A 24,045-nucleotide genomic window follows, 5' to 3' on the forward strand; every position below is an offset into this window, starting at 1 on the left:
AAAATAAGGCCGAGCGCAGTAGTTTATGCCAGTAATCCCAGCACCTTGGGAGGCCGAAGCTGGCGGATCACAAAGTCTGGAGATTGAGACCTTCCTGGCCAACATGGTGAACCCTGTCTCTAGTAAAAATACAAAAATTAGCTGGGCATGGTGACACACGCCTGTAGTCCCAGCTACTCGGGAGACTGAGGCAGGAGAAACACTTGAACCTGGGACGTAGAGGTTGCAGTGAGCCGAGATTGGGCCACTACACTCCAGCCTGGTGACAGAGAGCGACTCCATCTCAAAACAAAAACAAAATTAGCCAGGCATGGTGGCCTGTGCCTGTAGTCCCAGCTACTGGGGAGGCTGAAACAGGAGAACCACTTGAACCTGGGAAGGGCAGGTTGCAGTGAGCTGAGATGGCGCCACTGCACTCCAGCCTGGGTGACAGAGCGAGAGACTGTCTCAAAACAAACCAACCAAACAAACAAAAACTAAGTAAAATATATTGAGAAGTGAAAATGAAACCCCTAAACTAACATGAAACAATTTAATCCAGCATAGTTATTTTCATTTTATTTTTTTTAGTTTTTTGAGACAGAGTCTCGCTCTGTCACCCAGGCTGGAGTGCAGTGGCGCAATCTCGGCTCACTGCAACCTCCGCCTCCAGGGTTCAAGTGATTCTCCTGCCTCAGCCTCCTGAGTAGCTGGGATTACAGGCACGTGCCACCACGCCCGGCTAATTTTTGTATTTGCAGTAGAGACAGGGTTTCACCACCTTGGTCAGGCTGGTCTTGTACTCCTGACCTTGTGATCTGCCCACCTCAGCCTCCCAAAGTGCTGGGATTACAGGCGTGAGCCACCATCTCTGGCCCAAATAATTTTTTAGAAAGCAAATTTTCCCATATTTCTCACCACAGGTGCAAGTTCAATTCCATGTGTCAATCAATTAGAAAGAGGCTATTTACTTAGGTACTGGATTCCTGCTCCTAATCTCAATTAGTCAAATATTCTTCAGACATCCATGTAGATATTTATAGTAGAGAGCAAATGTAATTATCCTTCCATAGAGAAGTTCCTAAATAGTAATGTTTCTTAGCAACAGTAGACATTACCGACCCTCACAAAAGCAGAGCATGAGAAAGGCAAGCAAAGTGTTTGATTCTGGATTAAGTGCTCAGAAAACATCCATCTGAGGTCCCATACGTTCACTTCTTGTCCCCAGGGCAACGTATGTTTGGCATCTTCTCTTTTATAAGAGCTTTTGTATCAGACTCATTACTTCCAAAGTCTATCCATATTTTTTCTTTTAAATAATTTAGTTATGAAAATAACTGAAAACCATAAAAGTATAAAAAGGCATACAATGAAAAAATGATTGAATCTCTCCTCTGCAGACCTTGGTCCTACTTCCTAGATTTAACATTATCACTGGTTTCTGGAATTTTACATTAATACGTGTGCATATCTATATATACATTATAGGTCCTGTGTTTGTATGTGTATGTGTGTCTAGAAGAGTATTCTTCTTTGCTTTGACTATAAACATTAGATATTTTTAGCTTTTATGTAAAAATGCCATTTAAGGCCGGGCGCAGTGGCTCAAGCCTGTAATCCCAGCACTTTGGGAGGCCGAGACGGGCGGATCACGAGGTCAGGAGATCGAGACCATCCTGGCTAACACTGTGAAACCCCGTCTCTACTAAAAAATACAAAAAACTAGCCGGGCGAGGTGGCGGGCGCCTGTAGTCCCAGCTACTCGGAGGCTGAGGCAGGAGAATGGCGTGAACCCGGGAGGCGGAGCTTGCAGTGAGCTGAGATCTGGCCACTGCACTCCAGCCCCGGCGACAGAGTGAGACTCTGTCTCAAAAAAAAAAAAAAAAAAAAAAATGCCATTTAAAATCCATTTCCATATTCTGGACAATATCTGTTTTCCTGTTAAGATGATTTTTAAACAATTTGTTTTTATTTAGCAAAATTTGACAAGGCCTCAATTGAGATGAGATCAGATTGTGATGCAACTTAGAAATGAATGCTTTTCCCCAGATGGCCAGTGATTTTCCTTTTACTCTGTAGTTTTATTCTCCCTCAGGTGCTGATAAGAGCCTAAGGAAAGATCTGGCAGCCTCCTTGTATAAGATAAGACCTCCTCCAACTTTTTTAGGGATACTCTTCCCAATTTTCACTGGCTGGTCACACTTACTGACAAGATGTATCCTGGAGCACGTGAAGAGCACCTTTTTGTTGTTTTAATTTAACAATGAACAGATATTTCCATTCTACCATATTCATATAGATGGATCTCACTCTTCTTAACAATTTTATCTATTTTGCTTAGAAAGGCTTCTCACATTCTAAAATTATAAAAATGTTGTCCAGGCCGGGCGCGGTGGCTCACGCCTGTAATCCCAGCACTTTGGGAGGCCGAGGCGGGTGGATCACAAGGTCAGGAGATCGAGACCATGGTGAAACCCCGTCTCTACTAAAAATACAAAAAATTAGCCGGGCGCGGTGGCGGGCGCCTGTAGTCCCAGCTACTCAGGAGGCTGAGGCAGGAGAATGGCGTAAACCCAGGGGGCGGAGCTTGCAGTGAGCTGAGATCCGGCCACTGCACTCCAGCCTGGGCCACAGAGCGAGACTCCGCCTCAAAAAAAAAAAAAAAAAAAAAAAATGTTGTCCATTTGGTTGGCCGGGTGTGGTGGTTCATGCCTATAATCCCAGCACTTTGGGAGGCTGAGGCGGACAGATCACAAGGTCAAGAGTTTGAGACCATCCTGGCCAACATGGTGAAACCGTATCTACTAAAAATGTAAAAATTAGCAGAGCGTGGTAGTGCATGCCTGTAGTCCAGGCTACTTGGGAGGCTGAGGCAGAAGAATCGCTTGAACCCGGGAGGCAGAGGTTGCAGTGAGCCGAGATCATGCCACTGCATTCCGGCCTAGTGACAGAGCGTGACTCCATCTCAAAAAAAAAAAAAAAAAAAAACAACAGTTGTCCATGTTTTCTTCTAGTTCTTTTTATAATTAGTCACCAGACTTAACATATGAGGTAAAGTAGTATACAAGAGGCTTTGGTAATTCACTTTATTACTCTGGTCCTTAGTGTCCTCAGCTGAAGAACAGGAAGAGTTAGATTAGATGGCCACAGTGACCCTTCTGGCTGGGCAGGCTGACTGGGAAAATATTTAATGACCTCATCTGTGAAGGCACCAATTACATAACAATGCAAGACAGCACTTTCACACAGTATCTTTACTTCCCTATTCCCTGATGAGCACAGTGAGTAGAGACTGAAAGCTTGCAGAATGCACTGAGGTAGAGTTCAATGCTCTAGGATAGCTGGACTGGACGTGGCCATATGCTATAGGATTTGTCTGGTTCCTCTCTCAATGATTTTTTTTTTTTTTTTTTTTTGAGACAGAGTCTGGCTCTGTCGCCCAGGCTGGAGTGCAGTGGCCGGATCTCAGCTCACTGCAAGCTCCGCCTCCCGGGTTTACACCATTCTCCTGCCTCAGCCTCCCGAGTAGCTGGGACTATAGGCGCCCACCACCTCGCCCGGCTAGTTTTTTGTATTTTTTTTTAGTAGAGATAGGGTTTCAACGTGTTAGCCAGGATGGTCTCGATCTCCTGACCTCGTGATCCGCCCATCTCGGCCTCCCAAAGTGCTGGGATTACAGGCTTGAGCCACCGCGCCCGGCCCTCTAAATGATTTTCTACTTCTCATCATTTGCTACCAAGAAAGAGAATTATTCTGCGTAGGCTACTTGTGCCCATTTTCAAGAATGACCTGTCCTAATTCATATGATGCTACTGTGTTTGTTACTGAGTCTTTTTTTTTTTCTTTTTCTTTTTTGAGACAGAGTTTCATTCTTGTTGCCCAGGCTGGAGTGCCTGCCTCCCGGGTTCAAGTGATTCTCCCACCTCCCAAGTAGCTGGGATTATAGGCCTGCATCACCACGCCTGGCTAATTTTGTATTTTTTTTTTTTTAGTAGAGATGTGTTTTCACCATGTTGGTCAGGCTGGTCACAAACTCCTGACCTCAAGTGATCCACTCGCCTCGGCCTCCCAAAGTGCTGGGATTACAGGCATGAGTCACTGCGCCTGGGCTTTTCTTGTTTGTTTGTTTGAGAGAGAGTCTGGTTCTATCGCCCAGGCTGGAGTGCAGTGGCATGAACTCGGCTCACTGCAACCTCCCTCTCCTGGGTTCACCTCATTCTCCTGCCTCAGCCTCCCAAGTAGCTGGGACTACAGGCGCTCACCACCATACTCAGCTAATTTTTTGTATTTTTAGTAGATATGGGATTTCACCGTGTTGGCCAAGATGGTCTTGATCTCCTGACCTCATGATCTGCCTGCCTCAGCCTCCCAAAGTGCTGGAATTACAGGCATGAGCCACCATGCCCGGCCTTTTTTTTTTTTTTTTCAGATGGAGTCTCACTCTATCATTCAGGCTGGAGCGCAGTGGCGCCATCTCGGCTCACTACAACCTCCATCTCCCGGGTTCAAGCGATTCTCCTGTCTCAGCCTCCCAAGTAGCTGGAATTACAGGCGCCAGCCATCATGCATGGCTAATTTATGTATTTTTAGTAGAGACGGGTTTTCAGCATGTTGGACAGACTGGTCTCGAACTCTTCACCTCGAGTGATTCACCTGCCTTGGCCTCCCAAAGTGCTGGGATTACAGACATGAACCACCACGTCCACCCCTGAGTCTTCCTTTTTTCTTTTTTTTTTTCATTTTATTTTGTTTTAGTTTTAGTGTTTAGAGACAGGGTCTCGCTCTAGCTTCCAGGCTGGAGTGCAGTGGCACCATCTTGGCTCACTGCAGCTTTGACCTCCCAGGCTCAAGCGATCCTCCCACCTCCCCCTCCCTAGTACCTGGGACTATAGGCATATGCCCACGCCCTGCTGGTTTTGTTTATTTTTGTAGATACAAAGTCTCCCTATGTTTCCCAGGCTGGTCTCAAACTCCCTGACTCAAGCAATACACCCACCGTGGCCTCCCAAAGTGCTGAGATTAGGCTGGGCGTGGTGGCTCACACCTATAATCCCAGCACTTTGGGAGGCCAAAGCGGGCTGATCACCTGAGGTCAGGAGTTCAAGGCCAGCATGGCCAACATGGTGAAACCTTGTCTCTACTGAAAATACAAAAAAAAATAGCCAGGTGTGGTGGTGTGCACCTGCATGAGACTCATGCAGAGAGACTCGTGCAGGAAAGATTCATGCAGGAGACTCCCTTGAACCAGGAGGAAGAGGTTGCAGTTAACTGAGATCGTGCTACTGCACTCCAGCATGGGTGACAGAGCGAGACTCCATCTCAGAAAAACTAAAACAAAAACACAAAGTGCTGGGATTATAAGCAGGAGCCACCACGCCTGGCCTCTCTTCTGAGTCTTATACCCTTTGAAAATTAAGGAACCAGTCAGGCGCAGGTAGCTCACGCTTATAATCCCAGCACTTTGGGAGGCCGGGGGGCGGGGGCGGTGGATCACCTGAGGTTAGGAGTTTGAGACCAGCCTGGCCAACATGGTGAAACCTCATCTCTATTAAAAATACAAAAATTAGCCAGGCATGGTGGCAGGCGCCTGTAATCCCAGCTACTAAGGAGGCTGAGGCAGGAGAATCTCTTGAACCCGGGAGGCGGAGGTTGCAGTGAGGCAAGATTGTGCCATCGCACTCCAGCCTGGGGGACAGGAGCGAGAGTTCGTTCATCTCAAAAAAAAAAAAAAAAAAAGAAAAGAAAAAGAAAATTAAGGAACCACTGGAGCAAAGGATCAGGATCCCTTTGCCTACTCTAAGCCAGATGCAGTTTTAGTTCTGTCTCTGCCTTGATCTTGTGTTGGGCCACAGGCATTTCTTTTCCCTTTTCTGGGATTTAAATGCCATACTTTTGCTGCAATCCTCGTTTTCTGTACTTCATCCAGTTTTATTATTATTATTATTATTATTATTATTTGATATGGGGAGTTTCACTCTGTTGCTCAGGCTGGAGTACAGTGGCACGATCTCAGCTCACTTCCACCTCTGCCTCCCGGGTTCAAGCGATTCTCCTGCTTCAGTCTCCCAAGTAACTGCAATTACAGGTGTCTGCCACCATGCCCAGCTAATTTTTTTTGTATTTTTAGTAGAGACAGGGTTTCGCCATTTTGGCCAGGCTGGTCTCGAACTCCTGACCTCAGGTGATCCTCCTGCCTTGGCCTCCCAAAGTGCTGGGATTATAGGCATGAGCCACCATGCCCGGCCCACCCAGTTTTAAATGTAAAACAAAAACGGAGTACTTTCCTTGGGTACTTATAAATGAGTTACTCTATCATGTTATACAAAGGAAGCATCCCTGATTTGCTTCTGCTCTCTGTCTTGCTACTTCTTGTGGGGATAACAGTCTTAAGTCCTCCAGAATAAGTTTCTTTGTTGTTGTTTTTTTTTTGACAGAGTCTCACTCTGTCGTCGAGGCTGGAGTAAAGTGGCGCCATCTCGGCTCACTGCCACCTCCGCCTCCTGGGTTCAAGCAATCCTGCCTCAGCCTCCCAAGTAGCTGGGACTACAGGCCCCCGCCACCACCACATACGGCTAATTTTTGTATTTTTAGTAGAGATGGAGTTTCACCATATTGGCCAGGCCAGACTTGAACTCCTGACCTTGTGATCTGCCCGCCTCGGGCTCCCAAAGTGCTAGGATTACAGGTGTGAGCTACTGTGCCCGGCCGCAGAACAAGTTTCTAAACAGATGCATAGTTGCCCTGTGTGTGGGATGCCCAGGTTGAAATCCAGCAGACAGTACAGTGCTTCTATGCAGACAGTTGCAGATTCATTTTGAGGCCAAAGACATTAATTTTTGTAAATATGAGAAGTCCACCCCATGGCATTTGAATAAGTTGATTTCAACTTGTTTATAAAATAAACACACAGACAAATGCAAACAAGTGCAGATGCACAGTCATCAGCTCATCATTTTGCTAGGAAACAGGTGGTTCTAGAGAGGTATTCACCTAAGGAGAACTGTATATTCGCTGTCTTCTCTTTATAGGGCAAGGGCCATGTTTTCATCTAAATGTAAACCACTAATTGGTGGAGCACAGGATTTTATAAACCACAAACTATAAGTAAAATTGATAATGTGGTCGGGCGTGGTGGCTCACGCCTGTAATCCCACCACTTTGGGAAGCTGAGGCAGGCAGATCACAAGGTCAGGAGATGGAGACCATCCTGGCTAACACAGTGAAACCCCATCTCTACTAAAAAATTTTAAAAATTAGCTGGGCGTGGTGGCGGGGGCCTGTAGTCCCAGCTACTCGGGAGGCTGAGGCAGGAGAATGGCATGAACCCAGGAGGAGGAGTTGCAGTGAGCCGAGATTGCGCCACTGCACTCCAGCCTGCGCGAAAGAGAGAGGCTCAGGCTCAAAAAAATAAAAAGGAGAATGATGCTGTGATTCACAATACAGCTCTCACTGAAACGAAGGCAGCAAGAAGAGCAGTAGGTACTATGGTATTTCTGACTCCTTAGGGGGCAGTCAGTGTCTATAGACAGCACAGGCAGCAATTCATTTGGGACTCAAGGATGTTGCTGACTCACTTCAGGCAGTGAGATGAGAAACCCAGCAGAGCTACCTGCCCTGAGGCAGCATGGTTACCAGGTGGGGGATTAGTGCTTCACAAAAGGCATCATGGGACCAGAACATTGTCACATAGAGGTGGGCCCCACTACCTGTCTTAGTGTGCTCCACATCTCTTCGGGAGTAACCCTATGTACCCATCCTCTCATCTGAAACCCTGTGAGGAATCTCACCACTGGAAACCAGGCTAGGGTCAGAAAGTTCATGTTCATCATTCACCAGTGCCCTCGGCTGATACCTCAAACATGAGGCACTCACATGTCTTGGCCACAGTCTCCAAAGAATCCAAAATAGATTGGCTTCTTGAACTGAGATGTTCCTCAGACTTTTCCACAGACGTCTGCAACTAAGAAACCCAAAATTATGAAATAATTCACAGGCTGTTGCCTTATTTTACTATCTTAGAGAACTGTCATTTCATGATAAATAGGGGTAGTTAAAATATTGCTATTCTACATTAACTAAAATCAATACAATATAAATATTAAACTTCTTAAAATATAAGATGTTCTAACTCCTTGAAAAGTAGCTGTACTTACCCTGTGAATGCTTTCTCTAACATTAGAAACAAAGTTGTATAGAGTCTCACTAGAATAGGAGGGAAAAAAGAAAACAAATCTTTGTGAAATATTGAAGTGGTAAGTAATGTAAATGATTCCATAAACATGGCAGATCTCTACCTAGCATAGCATCAAAACATTGCTTGATTAGATCTGAAGACTTGACCCTGAGAAACCTTAGTATCCAGCAGGGAAATAAAAAAAGAGAGTCTCAGCACCTTGGGAGGCCAAGGAAGGTGGATAACGAGGTCAGGAGTTCAAGACCAGCTTGGCCAAGATAGTGAAACCCCGTCTCTACTAAAAATAGAAAAATTAGCCAGGTGTGGTGGCGAGCACCTGTAATTCCAGCTACTCGGGAGGCTGAGACAGGAGAATTGTTTGAACCTGGGAGGCGGAGGTTGCAGTGAGCCAAGATCATGCCACTGCACTCCAGCCTGAGAGACAGAGCGAGACTCCACCTCAAAATAAAATAACAAAATAAAATAAAATAATAAAATAAAATAGTAAAGTAAAAAGAGGGCCGGGCACAGTGACTCACGGCTGTAATCCCAGCACTTTGGGAGGCCGAGGCAGGTGGATCACGAGGTCAGGAGATCGAGACCATCCTGGCTAACACAATGAAACCCCGTCTCTACTAAAAATAAAAAAAATTAGCCGGGCGTGGTGGTGGGCGCCTGTAGTCCCAGCTACTGGGGAAGCTGAGGCAGGAGAATGGCGTGAACCTGGAAGGCAGAGCTTGCAGTGAGCCGAGATCATGCCACTGCACTTCAGCCTGGGTGACAGAGCGAGACTCCATCTCAAAAAAAAAAAAAAAAGGAACACAGACTTCCTATGACCACTGCTAAGGCAAATCACATTTTTCTTTTTAAAGTCCATATTCATATACATATTTATATGTAAATATTAATATGAAAATATTAATTTCTAATGAAAAAGAAGCTATCACAGTTATTCCTCAACTATATATCCTACTCGTTTTTTTTTTTTTTTTGAGACTGAGTCTCGCTCTGTTGCCCAGGCTGGAGTGCAGTGGTGCGATCTCAGCTCACTGCAAGCTCCGCCTCCCGGGTTCACGCCATTCTCCTGCCTCAGCCTCCTGAGTAGCTGGGACTACAGGCGCCCGCCACCATGCCTGGCTAATTTTTTGAATTTTTAGTAGAGGCGGGGTTTCACTGTATTAGCAAGGATGATCTCGATCTCCTGACCTTGTCATCTGCCCGCCTCGGCCTCCCAAAGTGCTGGGATTATAGCCATGAGCCACCACGCCTGGCCACATCCAACTCTTAAAAAAAGACTCACACAGGGGCCGGGTATGGTGGCTCACACCTGTAATCCCATCACTTTGGGAGGCCAAGGCCATTGGATCACCTGAGGTCAGGAGTTTGAGACCAGCCTGGCCAACATGCTGAAACTCCATCTGTACTAAAAATAAAAATATATTAGCCAGGCATGGTGCTATGCGCCTGTGGTCCCAGCTACTTGGGAGGCTGAGGCACGAGAATCGTTTGAACCCAGGTGGCGGAGGTTGCAGTGAGCCAAGATCGTGTCACTATACTCCAACCTGGGCAACAGAGTGAGATTCCATCTCAATAAACAAAACAAAACAAAAACCAAAGAATTCATACATCGTATGATGAAAACTCACGGACATGAACAGAAGATCAACAGACACTGGGGCCTAGTTGAGGTGAAGGGTGGAGGAAGGAGAGGATCAGAAAAAAAATAGCTATTGAGTACTATGCTTAGTACCTGGGTGATGAAATAATCTGTACAACAAACCTCTGTGACAAGAGTTTACCTATGTAACAAACCTGCACATATACTCCTGAACCTAAAAGTTTAAAAAAATTCAAAAAAAATTTTTGAATGTAAAATTTAAAAGATTTAATGCATTCTATTTTTTGTTGTTGTTTTGTTTTTTTGCTTGTTTGTTTGAGATGTAGTTTCACTCTTGTCGCCCAGGCTGTAGTACAATGATGCAATCTAGGCTCCCTGCAACCTCTGCCTCCTGGGTTCAAGTGATTCTCCTGTCTCAGCCTCCCGAGCAGCTGGGATTATAGGCACCCCCGCCACTGTGCCTGGTCGCATTCTATTCTAGACTCTAAAATAAATAAAGTTGTCCAACTTCCTAATCCTGATGATTTGAAAAGAAAAATCAGGGGGCAGATGTTTAGGAAAAATAAGTGTAACCTTACTTGAATATTACATTTCTCTTAGAAATCCTCTAGTTTCTATTTTTCAGAGAGAAAAAAATTGTGGTGGACTATGCAAATCTACCACAAATCACACTGACAAGAAGGCAATTAAGAATAACTAGGAGGGCCGGGCGTGGTGGTTCAAGCCTGTAATCCCAGCACTTTGGGAGGCCGAGACGGGCGGATCACGAGGTCAGGAGATCGAGACCATCCTGGCTAACACGGTGAAACCCCGTCTCTACTAAAAAATACAAAAAACTAGCCGGGCGAGGTGGCGGGCGCCTGTAGTCCCAGCTACTCGGGAGGCTGAGGCAGGAGAATGGCGTAAACCCGGGAGGCAGAGCTTGCAGTGAGCTGAGATCCGGCCACTGTACTCCAGCCTGGGCGACAGAGCGAGACTCCGTCTCAAAAAAAAAAAAAAAAAAAAAAAAAGAATAACTAGGAGGCTGGGTATGGTGGCTCATGCCTGTAATCCCAGTACTTTGGGAGGTTGAGGTGGGAGGATTGCTTGAGCCCAGGAGTTCAAGACCAGCCTGGACAACACAGTGAGACACCATCTCTGGAAAAAAAAAATTAAGTGGGCACGGTAGTGTGTGCCTCTGATCGAAGCTACTTGGGAAGCTAAGGTGGGAAGACTGCGGTGGCTCATGCTTGTAATCCCAGCACTTTGGGAGACCGAGGTGGGCAGATCACCTAAGGTCAGGAGTTTGTGCAGCCTGGATAACAACATGACGGACCCCGCCTCTACTGAAAATACAAAAATGAGTTGGGCATGGCAGCATGTGCTTGTGATCCCAGCTACTCAGGAGGCTGTGGCAGAAGAATCACTTGAAACCAGAAGGCGGATGTTTCGATGAGCCAAGATTGTGCCAATGCACTCCAGCCTGGACAACAAGATTGAAACTCCATCTCAGAAAAAAAAAAAATAAAATAAATAATAATAATAATAATAATAATGGCCGGACGTGGTGGCTCACGCCCATAATTCCAGCATTTTGGGAGGCTGAGGTGGGTGGATCACCTGAGGTGAGGAGTTTGTGACCGGCCTGGCCAATATGGTGAAACTCTGTCTCTACTAAAAATACAAAAATTAGCCGGGCGTGGTAGCGGGTGTCTGTAATCCCAGCCACTTGGGTGGCTGAGGCAGAAGAATCGCTTGAACCCAGGAGGCGGAGGTTGCAGTGTGCTGAGACTGCGCCATTGCACTCCAGCCTGGGCAACAAGAGCAAAATACCATCTCACAAAAAAAAAAATGATAGTAATATAGGTGAACTTCAAAGGGAAGAGTGCTGTGAAATGGTTAATTTATGTGTCAATTTGACTTGGCTAAGAGATGCCCAGATAGCTGGTATGTTTGTGAGAGTCCTTCTGTAAGAGATTAGCATTTAGGCTGGGGACAGTGGCTCAGCCTATAATCCCAGTACTTTGGGAGGCTGACATGGGAGGATCTCTTGAGGTCAAGAGTTCAAGACCAGCCTGGATAACACAGTGAGACCCTGTCTCTACAAAAAAATAAAAATTAGCCAGGCATGGTGGCACATGCCTATGGGCCCATGTACTAGGAAGGCTGAGGTGGGAGGATCACTTGAGCTCAAGAGGTTGAGGCTGCAGTGAGCCATGATCTTGCCACTGCACTCCAGCATGGGTGACAGAGTGAGACCCTGTCCCAAAATATTAAAAAAAAATACCCAAAAATTGGTAGACTGAGTAAAGAAGATTGCCCTCACCTGTGTGGGTGGGCATCATTCAATCTTGCGAAGGTCCAAATAGAACAAATAGGCAAAGGAAGTGCAAATTCACTCTTCTTCATCTGGAACATCCAACTTCTCCTGCCCTTGGACATCAGAGCTCCTGGTTTTCAGGGCTTTGGAGTCAGACTAAATTGCACCATTCTCTTTCCTGGTTGTCTAGCTTACAGATGGCAGACTGTGGGACTTCTTAGCCCCCATAATCTCATGAACAAATTTTTACAATAAATCAATCTATAGGCTGGGCGTGGTAGCTCACACCTGTAATCCCAGCACTTTGGGAGGCTGAGGCAGGCAGGTCACGAGGTCAAGAGATCGAGACCATCCTGGCCAGCATGGTCAAACTCCGTCTCTACGAAAAATACAAAAATTACCCGGGCGTGGTGGCAGGCGCCTGTAGTTCCAGCTACTCAGGAGGCTGAGGCAGGAGAATCGCTTGAACCCGGGAGGTAGAGGTTGCAGTGAGCCAAGATTGTGCCACTGCACTCCAGCCAGGTGACAGAGCAAGACTCTGTCTTAAAAAAAAAAAAAAAAAATCAATCTATATTTCTCTCTCTTCCTCTTTCTCTCCCTCTTTGTGTGTCTGTGTCTGTGTCTGTGTGTGTGTCTGCGTGTGCATGTGTGTATGCATAAGTCCTATGGTTTGGTTTCTCTGGAGAACTCTTAATACATGCTATTATGCTAAAATTGAATTATTTAATTACTGACACTCTATGTCTTGTTTTACTCAGAAAAGATGAGTTGTCTCATCCATTTGAAAGGTTTACATACCTGTCACATTTATCTTTTGCCCTTTTCTTTTTCTCCTCAAACTGTTCCAAGAGGCCTTTTGATTTTCCAACTGACAAAGGAGGAGGAAATAAACCTCCATCTTTTATATCTCCTCCAAACAGCTGGGGCTTTGTCTGGTACTTTGCAAAAATGCTAGGTTCACCCTGTTAAATGAAAAAATATATAGCATTTCACATATAAAAATATTTATAGCATTCACTATTTTCTGTACAATGCAGAGTCACATTTAAGTGCAAACCATATTGCTATAACGTAACATAGCAAGTAGTATTTCCATTTTATTTTTGTATACACCAGAAAATTATATTTAAAATAAAGCAACTGATTTTATTAATATAGATTTTGCCTTACCAGCCCAGAGAGATTTTAAATGTCAACTAAAATAGCTTAGAATCAACTGCATAAATTTACAGACAAGAACAGAGAACCATTTATGCTATTGCTGAGATGAAGTGTTGAAGTTTTCATAATCATAATTTTAACTCAAATTGCTGTTGCTCAGCTGCTAGTGAACTAAACTCATATTGGTAAGTTTGATGTGGACTGCACAGTGGGCATGCTGACACATGGTGAGCCACTTTCTGCATTCTTAGGCAAAACTCTGAAACATTCAGGGAGGTCATTTATTCTTTCATATCACTAGATACCAATTTTTGTACTGAAATACTTATTTCAGAGCATACTTTACTAACTTAAAGCACGACTGGCTGGGCACGGTGGCTCATGCCTGTACTCCCAACACTTTGGGAGGCCGAGGTGGACGGATCGGATCACAAGGTCAGGAGTTTGAGACCAGCCTGACCAATATGGTGAAACCCCATCGCTACTAAAAATACAAAAATTGGTCAGGTGTGGTGGCTCATGCCTGTAATCCCAGCACCTTGAGAGGCCAAGGCAGGTGGATCACCTGAGGGCAGGAGTTTGAGACCAGCCTGCTCAACATGGCAAAACCCTGTCTCAAGTAAAATACAAAAAATTAGCCGGGCATGTTGGCAGGTGCCTGTAATCCCAACTACTCAGGAGGCTGAGGCAGGAGAATCACTTGAACACAGAAGGAGGAGGTTGCAGTAAGCCGAGATCGTGCCACTGCATTCCAGCCTGGGCGACAAGAGCAAAACTCCATCTCAAAAAACAAAAACAAAAACAAAAACAAAAATTAGCCGGGCATGGTGGCGCACACCTGTAATCACAGCTACTCGGGAGCCTGAGGCAGGAGAATCGCTTGAACCCAGGAGGAGGAGGTTGCAGTGAGCTGAGATCATGCCACTGCCCTCCAGCCCGGGTGACATAGCATGACTCTGTCTCAAAAAAAAAAAAAAAAAAAAAAAAGGCACCAACTTAATCTTATTTGTTATGTCCTTATTTGATGCATGTAAGTCTGTATATAAAAATTGAGCCCAGGCTGGGCACAGTGGCTCACGCCTGTAATCCCAGCACTTTGGGAGGCCGAGGCAGGCAGATCACCTGAGGTTGGGCATTCAAGACCAGCCTGACCAACATGGAGAACCCCGGCTCTACTAAAAATACGATATTAGCCAGGCATGGTGGCGCTTGCCTGTAATCCCAACTACTCAGGAGACTGAGGCAGGAGAATTGCTTGAACCTGGAAGGCAAAGGTTGTGGTGAGCTGAGATTGTACCATTGCACTCCAGTCTGGGCAACAAGAGCAAAACTCCGTCTCAAAAAAAAAAAAACCCTTGGAGCCCAGGAGTTCAAGACCAGCCTGGGCAACATGGCTAAACCCCATGCTTGCAAAAAATACAAAAATTAGCAGGTGTGGCTGGGCACGGTGGCTCACACCTGTAATCCCGGCACTTTGGGAGGCTGAGGCGGGTGGGTCATGAGGTCAGGAGATCGAGACCATCCTGGCTAACATGGTGAAACCCCGTCTCTACTAAAAATACAAAAATTAGCTGGGCATGGTGGCACATGCCTATAGTCCCATCTACTCGGGAGGCTGAGGCAGGAGAATCTCTTGAACCCAGGAGGCAGAGGTTGCAGTGATCTGAGATCGTGCCGCTGCACTCCAGCTTGGCGACAGTGAGACTCCCTCTCAAAAAAAAAAAAAAAAAAATTAGCCAGGGTGTGGCCAGGCACAGTGGCTCACACCTGTAATCCCAGCACTTTGGGAGGCCAATGCAGGTGAATCACTTGAGGTCAGGAGTCTGAGACCAGCCTAGCCAAGAAAGTGAAACCCTGTCTCTACTAAAAATACAAAAATTAGCCGGGCATGGGGGCAGGCACCTGTAATCCCAGCCACTCAGGAGGCTGAGGCATGATAATTGCTTGAACCCAGGAGGCAGAGGTTGCAGTGAGCTGAGATTGCACTGAAGCAGGAGATGTAAAGAGAAAAACAAGCTTTCTCTTGCTGAGCTGACTCACTCCAAGACCTAGCAATAGGAAGCAGAGCTCTGACGGGACTTTGATAACACTATCTGCAAAACCAGAGCCCTCAAGGAATGTGCTCCAGAGCCCCCTCTCCTCTCATTCCCAGGCAAGGGTGGGAAAGCAGGTTTTTCTCTTTTCCCAACTTCCCCCTCCCCTTTGATAATCCTTCCTTAGTGATACTCAAGGTTACTTCACAGAGTTTTACAATTCTTGTTTCTCTTCTGTGTAATACGACAAGGTCACAAGACGAGCTTAAGTAAGATATGTACCAGATGCAAAGCCTGCTTTAGTTTGATAAGTTCCTGTTTTCCTTCCAATGCAGCTGCAAGGTCATGAGCTATGCTAGGGTGACGAAACCCATCACTGTTTGATTAGCTGCCTTTGTTCTGCTTCTGTATGCCCGCTTGCCTGCACTATAAACTTCACGCCACCAAATTCCCACCACGCCATTCAAACTGGCCAATCCCCTTTCAGAAGTGTGTATAAAAGTCAAGCCCTGTTTAGTTCAGGTCTCAGCCTTTTGGATGCGAATCCGCTGAGCCGGTGCACACCTTAATAAAATCCTCCTGATTCACCCATTTGGCCTCTCTGGTCCTCTGATTCCTGCCACAGCACCACTGCACTACAGCCTGGGCAACAGAGTGAGACTCTGTCTCAAAAACAAAACAAAACCTACATTTAGTTATAGGTGTCTCAAGAATAAAAATGTTTTTGACTCACAAGAAAAGACAGGTTGATCTCAAAAAATCAGGCTGGGTATGGTGGCTCACACCTGTAATCCCAGCACTTTGGGCAGCCTAGGCAAGCAGATCATCTAAGGTCAGGAGCTCAAGACCAGCATCAACATGGCAAAACCCCATCTCTACTAAAAACACAAAAATCAGCCTCCCCAGTAGCTGGGATTATAGGTGTGTGCCACCACACACAAAAATAGGTGTGGCACACACCTATAATCCCAGCTACTGGGGAGGCTGAGGCAGGAGAATTGCTTGAACGTGGGAGGCAAAGGTTGCAGTGAGCCGAGATCATGCCACTGGACCTCGGCCCAGGTGACACAGCAAGACTCTGTCTCAAAAAAAAAAAAGACAGACAGAAAGAAAGAAAGAAAGAGAAAGAGAGAGAGAGAGAAAAAGAGAGAGAGAGAGAAAGAGAGGAAAGAAGGAAAAGAAAGAAAGAGAGAGAGAGAGAGAAAGAACGAAAAAGAGAGAGAGAAAGAAAGAAAGGTTAATCTCAAAAAATCAAGGATTCAAGAGACTCTGTTCCTCATTCTGGCCTTTTTTTTTTTTTTTTTTTTTTTTTGAGACGGAGTCTCGCTCTGTCACCCGGGCTGGAGTGCAGTGGCCGGATCTCAGCTCACTGCAAGCTCCGCCTCCCGGGTTTATGCCATTCTCCTGCCTCAGCCTCCGGAGTAGCTGGGACTACAGGACTTTACTCACCAACCTAGGCCTCAGAATCCTCATCTCCTTCTTCAAGGACAAAATGTAGTATAGTTCACTAAAGTATACAAATTACATGAAGTTTATTATTTTAAAAGGTCTGTCTAAAATAAAATTTGTTATTTTATTTATATTTTATGAAAACTCTTTTTACTTATTAAATTCTCACAAACAATAGTATGACTAGCCTTAGGCAAATATATATACATATATATTTGCCTCTCCCTAGAAGTGGCCAAGGGATTGACGCTATTTTATGTTGCTTTGTAATAGAAGAAACTGCAAATATAAATGTTGCCATTTCAGACTATTAAGTCAAAGGAGTCACTAATCAAGCACAAATCCCTTTAGAAGAGTAATCCTTACAGATGTACAATTCTAAAATATACTCCAACAGAATAAGTTTTTTTTTAAGGCTAGAAAATAAGTATTGGTTGTTGGGTTTTTTTGTTTTGTTTGTTTGTTTTGAGACAGAGTCATGCTCTGTCTCCCAGACTAGAGTTCAGTGGTTTGATCTTGGCTCACTGCAACCTCCGCCTCCTGAGATCGAGAAATTCTCTGCCTCAGCCTCCCGAGTAGCTGGGATTACAGGTGCCTGCCACCACACCTGGCTAATTTTTGTATTTTTAGTAGAGGCGGGGTTTCACCATCTTGGCCAGGCTGGTCTTGAACTCCTGACCTCGTGATCCACCTGCCTCAGCCTCCCAAAGTGCTGGGATTATAGGCGTGAGCCACCACGCCTGGCCTTGTTTTTTTTTTTGTTTTTTGAGACGGGGTCTCACTCTGTCACCCAGGCTGGCGTACACTGGCAGAATCCTGGGTCACTGCAGCCTTGACTTCTTGGGCTCAAGCAATCCTCCTACCTCAACTACCACACTCAGCTAATTTTTGTACTTTTTGTAGAGATGGGGTTTTGCCATGTTGCCCAGGCTGGTCTCAAACGCCTGGGCTCAAGCGATCCACTCACCTCAGCCTTCCCAAGTGCAGGGATTACAGGTGTCAGCCATTGCGCCTGGCCAGAATAAGTATTCTTTATAATTTATCTCCATAATAACTGTGAAATGTGTGCAGAGCAATTCTGGAAACCAGACTCACCTCCAGAGAATTCTGTTGTGACTGTTTTGAATGTCTCAAGTGGGGACCGAAGTCCAAGGGTGCTGATAGGGTTTCTGAATTTTCTGGACAGAACTGAGATCCAAAGAGGAACTGGGAATCGCTGAGACTGGAATAATCATTTTGATTATTATTCCAGTTGGATAACTTCTTGTTCCTGAAATTAAGCAAAAAAAGTGTATCAAATGGACAAATATCCTGAACAAATGAAATCATAGTTCACAGCTGTCCATTTGAGAATATTTTGGGCAGAGTGATAGCTTGTTCTGACCTTCAAGTCCCCTGTATATTGTCAGTACAATGAAACACAAAGAAACACAAGGAGATTCTGAATACCACACATTTTTATTAAAATCTGGGAACAACCAGATGGAAACTCAAAAAGAAAAGACTGACATCGTCATTCTTTGTATAACAGCATTCTAGGCTACACCATATTGGAAATTACAGTTCATAAAATTGTAGAGATTAAGAGAATGTTATCATTTTATTTTATTGTTTTGAGACAGGGTCCTCCTCTGTCGCCCAGGCTGGAGTGCAGTGGCATGATCTCAGCTCACGGCAGCCTCAGCCTCCTGGGCAGCTAGAACTACAAGTATGTGCTACCACGCCTGGCTGATTTTTGTATTTATAGTCGAGATGGGGTTTTACCATATTGACCAGACTGATCTTCAACTCCTATCCTCAGGTGATCTGCCCATCTCAGCCTCCCAAATTGCTGGGATTACAGGTGTGAGCCACCGTGCAGGGCCAAGAATGTTATTTTAATTTTTTTTGAGACAGAGTCTCGCTCTGTTGCCCAGGCTGGCATGCAGTGGTGCAATCTTGGCCCACTGCAACCTCCGCCTCCCAGGTTCAAGCCATTCTTCTGCCTGAGCTCCTGAGTAGCTGAGATTACAGGCACCTGCCATCACATCTGGCCAATGTTTGTATATTTAGTAGAGACGGGGTTTCACCATGTTGGCCAGACTGGTCTCTCAAACACCTGACCTCAGGTGATCTGCCCACCTTACCCTCCCAAAATGCTGGGATTACAGTGATGAGTCATTGCACCTGACCAAGAATGTTATCTTTTTAAAAGATCAATCTGTTCATCATTAAAATAGATAAATAAAATAAGGTACATGCATTAGCTGATTCAGCAGCCATGAGCATTAAGTTAGATTTATATATAATCAGCCAGCCGTGGTGGCTCACGCATGTAATCCCAGCACTTTGGGAGTCCGAGGCAGGCAGATCAGGAGGTCAGGAGATCGAGACCATCCTGGTTAACACAGTGAAACCCCGTCTCTACTAAAAAATACAAAAAAAATTAGCCAGGAGTGATGGTGGGTGCCTGTAGTCCCAGTTACTCAGGAGGCTGAGGCAGGAGAATGGCGTGAACCCAGGAGTCAGAGCTTGCAGTGAGTTGAGTTTGCGCCACTGCACTCCAGCCTGGGCAACAGAGCAAGACTCCTCAAAAAAAAAAAAAAAAGATTTATATATAATCACATGGGATTTTGAGACTTCTCAAAAACATAGTTTTGAGTACAAGGAAAGGTAAAAATTGAATGAACTTGGCCAGGTACGGTGGCTCATGCCTGTAATCCCAGCACTTTGGGAGCCAAGGCTGGCAGATCATGAGGTTAGGAGTACGAGACAAGCCTAGCCAACATGGTGAAACCCCGTCTCTACTAAAACTACAAAAATTAGCTGGGTGTGGTGGCAGGCACCTATAATCCTAGCTACCTGGGAGGCTGAGGCTGAAGAATCACTGGAAGCCGGGAGGCAGAGGTTGCAGTGAGCTGAGATTGCGCCACTACACTCCAGCCTGGGCAATAGAGCGAGACTCAGTCTCAAAAAAAAAAAAAAAGAAGAATTTACTCTATTACAGATCATTTATATACATTTTTAAATCTACATTATACACACCAAACAATTATGTAATTGAGTGTATAGAAGGTAACTGGAGGGTACACATTAATTCTAGAGTGTGTGCCTACAGAGAAGGAACAGAGCAGGGCTGAAAGGAGAGAAGGAGCCATAATAAAACAATCACAGATAGACCTTGTTATGGACTGAATGTGTCCCCCACAAATTCACATGTTGCTATGATGGTATCATCATAACAACCCTGATATGACAGTATTTGGAAATGGGTTCATTAGGAAGTAATGAGTGTTAGATGAAGTCATGAAGATATGGCTCTTATGATAGGATTGGTGTCCTTATAAAAAGGGACACCAGAGGCCGAGCACGGGGGCTCATGCCTGTAATCCTAGCACTTTTGGAGGCTGAGGTGGGCGGACTACCTGAGCTCAGGAGTTTGAGACCAGCCTGGGCAACACTGTGAAACCCCATCTCTACTAAAATACAAAAAAAAAAAAAAATGGCACCCACTGGGCATGGTGGTGTGCACCTGTACAGTCCCACCTACTTGGGGGGTTAGACAGGAGAACTGTTTGAACCAGGGAGTTGGAGGTTGCAGTGAGGTGAGATTGTGCCACTGCACACCAGCCTAGCAAGAGAGTGAGACTCCATCTCAAAAAAAAAAAAAAAAAAGAAAGAAAGAAAGATATCTCTATAACAATTTGTGTTACTTAACATTGTTGCATAACTTGAGAAAACACGCTTTTCCTTTTTTTCTCTTTTTTTTTTTTGAGACAGAATTTCACTCTTGTTGCCCAGGCTGGAGTGCAATGGTGTGATCTTGGCTCACTGCAACCTCCATTTCCTGGTTTCAAGCGATTCTCTGGCTTCAGCCTCCTGAGTAGCTGGGATTACAGGCATGCACCACCATGTCTGGCTAATTTTTGTATTTTTAGTAGAGATGGGGTGCTAAGATCAGCTCAGTCATGGAGAGCCTAACCCAGTGGCACTAGAGGAATTAAAGACACACAACAGAAATATAGAGTGCAAAGTGGGAAATCAGGGGACTCACAGCCTTCAGAGCTGACAGCCCTGAACAGAGTTTGACACACATATTTATTGACAGCAAGCCAGTGACAAGCATTATTTCTATAGCTTATAGATTAACTGAAAGTATTCCTTACGGGAAACAAAGGGATGGGCTGAAACAAATGGATGGGCTCTGGCTAGTTATCTGCAGCAGGAACATGTCCTTAAGGCACAGATTGCTCATGCTGTTGTTTGTGGCTTAGGAATGCCCAGGAAGCCCTGGGTGGGTCAGGTGTTCTTTGCACTCATTCCGGTAAACCCACAACCTTAAGCATGGGCGTCATGGCCATCACAAACATGTCACAGTGCTGCAGAGATTTTGTTTATGGCCAGTTTTGGGGCCCATTTATGGCCAGATTTGGGGGCCTGTACCCAACATGTCCCCCTTTTTTGTTTGGCAAGGCAGTAAAAGCAAAGGCAGCTTTGTCATGGTGAGCTAATTCTTGCAGGAGTTGAGACCCGCATCTGCAGACTATACAAAGATAAAAAACACAGATTAAAGCACAATCATCATTGAAATCACAGAGCCTCCAAGTGTCTTTATCTATTTTAATGGGTTAATAGCTGCTAATCTCTCTGCAGCTCTTTCAAGCACTCCAGTTCCTGGCATTAAGGTCAGGTGTGCCTCGGAAGCTTTAAATATTTGTTCTTTTAATTTTGCAATATCCAAAGACAAGTCTGTAGAGTGTCCTTCTAGATGCTTTTTTATTCTTTTCCAAATTTTGATCTTATTTAAGAGCCATTAATAGTTTCCACAAATCCTTATGTTTAGCTCCTACAGTGGGCCATATCATTTGAGGTTGAGGTGCCACGATAGCGCCATGTTTACAGATAATAGGAACTCCTGCCATCTTTCTTACCGTTTCTACCATCTGACCATTTTGTTTAAACCAGCTGAACATAGCGTGGCCGTGGCATGCTGATTGAGAGGTGCAATTCAAGCTAAACATCTCCTTAGGGGACCAATCAATAATTATTCCATAGGAATCGTTGCACAGCACCTCTGCCTGTTCTGCAATGCAATCTTCCCAAATAAGTACATTCATTATTTCTGGCCAGGTCGAATTCTGTTTACAAATAGGTTTTTGAGGGCAGTATGCCTCAATTATAGGAGCAAATTTATTATGGTAAATACTGAGACCAGAAAGTATGTGTAAATGTGTCATAGAGTGATTACATCCAGGCATTATTGCCAGCCAAAATTGATAAATATGCCCAATGAGTATAATTGTTCTGTGTCAGCCCTTGTTGAAGGAATACTCACAGCAATGGTGATCACCACTATCATAGCTATCATTAAATTACTAATTGTGACTGGTGTCCTGCTTTCCTAAGGTTCTCTTCCGCCATCTGTGACAGCTTCTTGATCTGTCCCCAGGTAGGCTGTGTTCAACAGGTGTTGCTCGTGACACCTGGGGTCCTCCTCAGCATCAGTCTCAACATGGCTGCAACTGGTGGGTTTTGGGATCCTCCCCAAACCTCTTCCTGGGTATCTGGCTCATAGGTAAGGCTTCAACTGTCTCAATGGCACCCAAATTGGCTCTTGATTCTGTCCTGGAGAAACACAAGCATAACCTCTACCCCAAGTTATTATTTTGCCTATTTCCCAACTTTTTGTTATCAGATCTCTCCACCAAACCAGTTGTTCTGCTTCTGTCTTTGCAGCTAGTTTCTGTAGATGCTGTTCAGCTGCTGATACCATCTGGCCTTTAGGCAGGCTCAAAAAAATTTAAAGTCAATAATGCTAGATTCAATTGTATATGGGGTGACCCATAGTCCCTGATTCTCCCCTTTTGCTTTTGCAACTACTGCTTCAGGGAGAGATTAATTCTTTCTACTATGGCTTGTCCTTGAGAATTATACGGAATGCCAGTAATGTGTTTAATATTCCATAGAGAGAAAAATGTAGCTAGAGCTTGGCTAGTATAGCGTGGGGCATTATCTGTTTTAATAGAAGCTGGAATGCCCATCACTGCAAAATACTACAAAAGGTGATGTTTAACACAGGCAGAAGACTCTCCTGACTGGCATGTAGCCCAGACAAAGTGAGAAAAGGTGTCCACACATACATGTGTATAAGACAGTCTCCCAAATGAGGGAACATGTGTGACATCCATTTGCCAAAGAGAATTAGGTTCCAATCCTTGAGAATTAACTCTTCTTGTAAAAGATGAGGAATGTACCATTTGGTAAGTTGGGCATCGCTGCATGATAGCTTTAGTTTCTTTCCAGGTAATGCTGTATCTGTGTTTGAGACCAGAGGCATTAACATTGGTTAAACTGTGAAAGTGTTTGGCATTAGATATTGCAGTAGCAACTAGGCAATCAGTCATTTGATTCCCTTCAGTTAAAGGTCCTGGGAGAGGCATATGAGCCCTAATATGAGTGACGTAAAAAGGGTGCATCCTACTCCTAACTGCTGTTTGTAATTGGGTAAATAAAGTTATCAGTTGTTCATCTGTATGAAATCGTAACTGAGCATTTTCAGTTAATTGTGTGGAATGAACCACAAAGAATCCAAAATCACATTAATAGGCATATCAGAAATAGTCAATACCTCAATTACAGCTACAAACTCCACTTTTTGAGGTGAAGTATAGGGCATCTGAAAAACTTTACCTTTCGAGCCAGAATAAGAAGTTTTACCATTTGTAGACCCATCTGTAAAAACATTGTCAGCACCTTCAATTGGTTTAAATTTAGTTATTTTAGGGAGAATCCAATTAGTTAATTTCAAAAATTGAAACAGTTTTGTTTTAGGAAAATGATTATCGAGAATACCCACAAAGTCAGCTAAATGGGTTTGCCAAGTAAGACAATTTATAAAAGCTTGCTGTATTTGTGCCTTAGTGAGAGGGACAATAATTTTTCCAGGATCATATCCATGTAATTTAACAATGCAAGTTCTCCCATTTCCCATCATAGTAGCAATTTGATCCAAATAAGGAGTTAGAGTCTGTGAATTAGTATGTGGAAGAAAAAGCCATTCTACTAAGTCGTGCTCTTGGGCAGTAACACCAGTAGGTGAATGATGAGTTGGAAAAATTAGCAAATCTAGAGTCTTCTCTGGATCTATTCTATTTATTTGAGCCTTATGGACTTGCTTTTCAATCAGCTGTAACTCTGTCTCAGCCTCTGTTAATTGTTGAGGGCTAGTGAGACTAGGATCTCCTCTAAAGATAGAAAATAGATTACTCATGGCATAGGTAGTAATGCCTAGAGCAGGTTGTACCCAATTAATATCCCCTAGTAATTTTTGAAAGTCATTTTATGTTTTCAATTG

The 24,045-nt window shown here is 44.6% G+C and overlaps 1 protein-coding gene across 1 annotated transcript in view; it reads right to left on the reverse strand.

The window, feature by feature from the left end:
- Positions 1–24,045, reverse strand: part of CCDC36 (coiled-coil domain containing 36) — a 63,579-nt gene that overhangs the window by 7,617 nt on the left and 31,917 nt on the right. The window contains exons 3-6 of the mRNA XM_010369828.2: positions 17,808–17,982; positions 12,868–13,031; positions 8,133–8,181; positions 7,852–7,939 (exon numbers count right to left, since the gene is read on the reverse strand). Coding sequence (XP_010368130.1) covers positions 7,852–7,939; positions 8,133–8,181; positions 12,868–13,031; positions 17,808–17,982 — 476 coding nt within the window. The remainder of the gene's footprint in view (positions 1–7,851; positions 7,940–8,132; positions 8,182–12,867; positions 13,032–17,807; positions 17,983–24,045) is intronic.

The sequence above is a fragment of the Rhinopithecus roxellana genome, chromosome 1 (genome assembly GCF_007565055.1).
Source record: "Rhinopithecus roxellana isolate Shanxi Qingling chromosome 1, ASM756505v1, whole genome shotgun sequence".
Lineage (NCBI taxonomy): Eukaryota > Metazoa > Chordata > Mammalia > Primates > Cercopithecidae > Rhinopithecus > Rhinopithecus roxellana.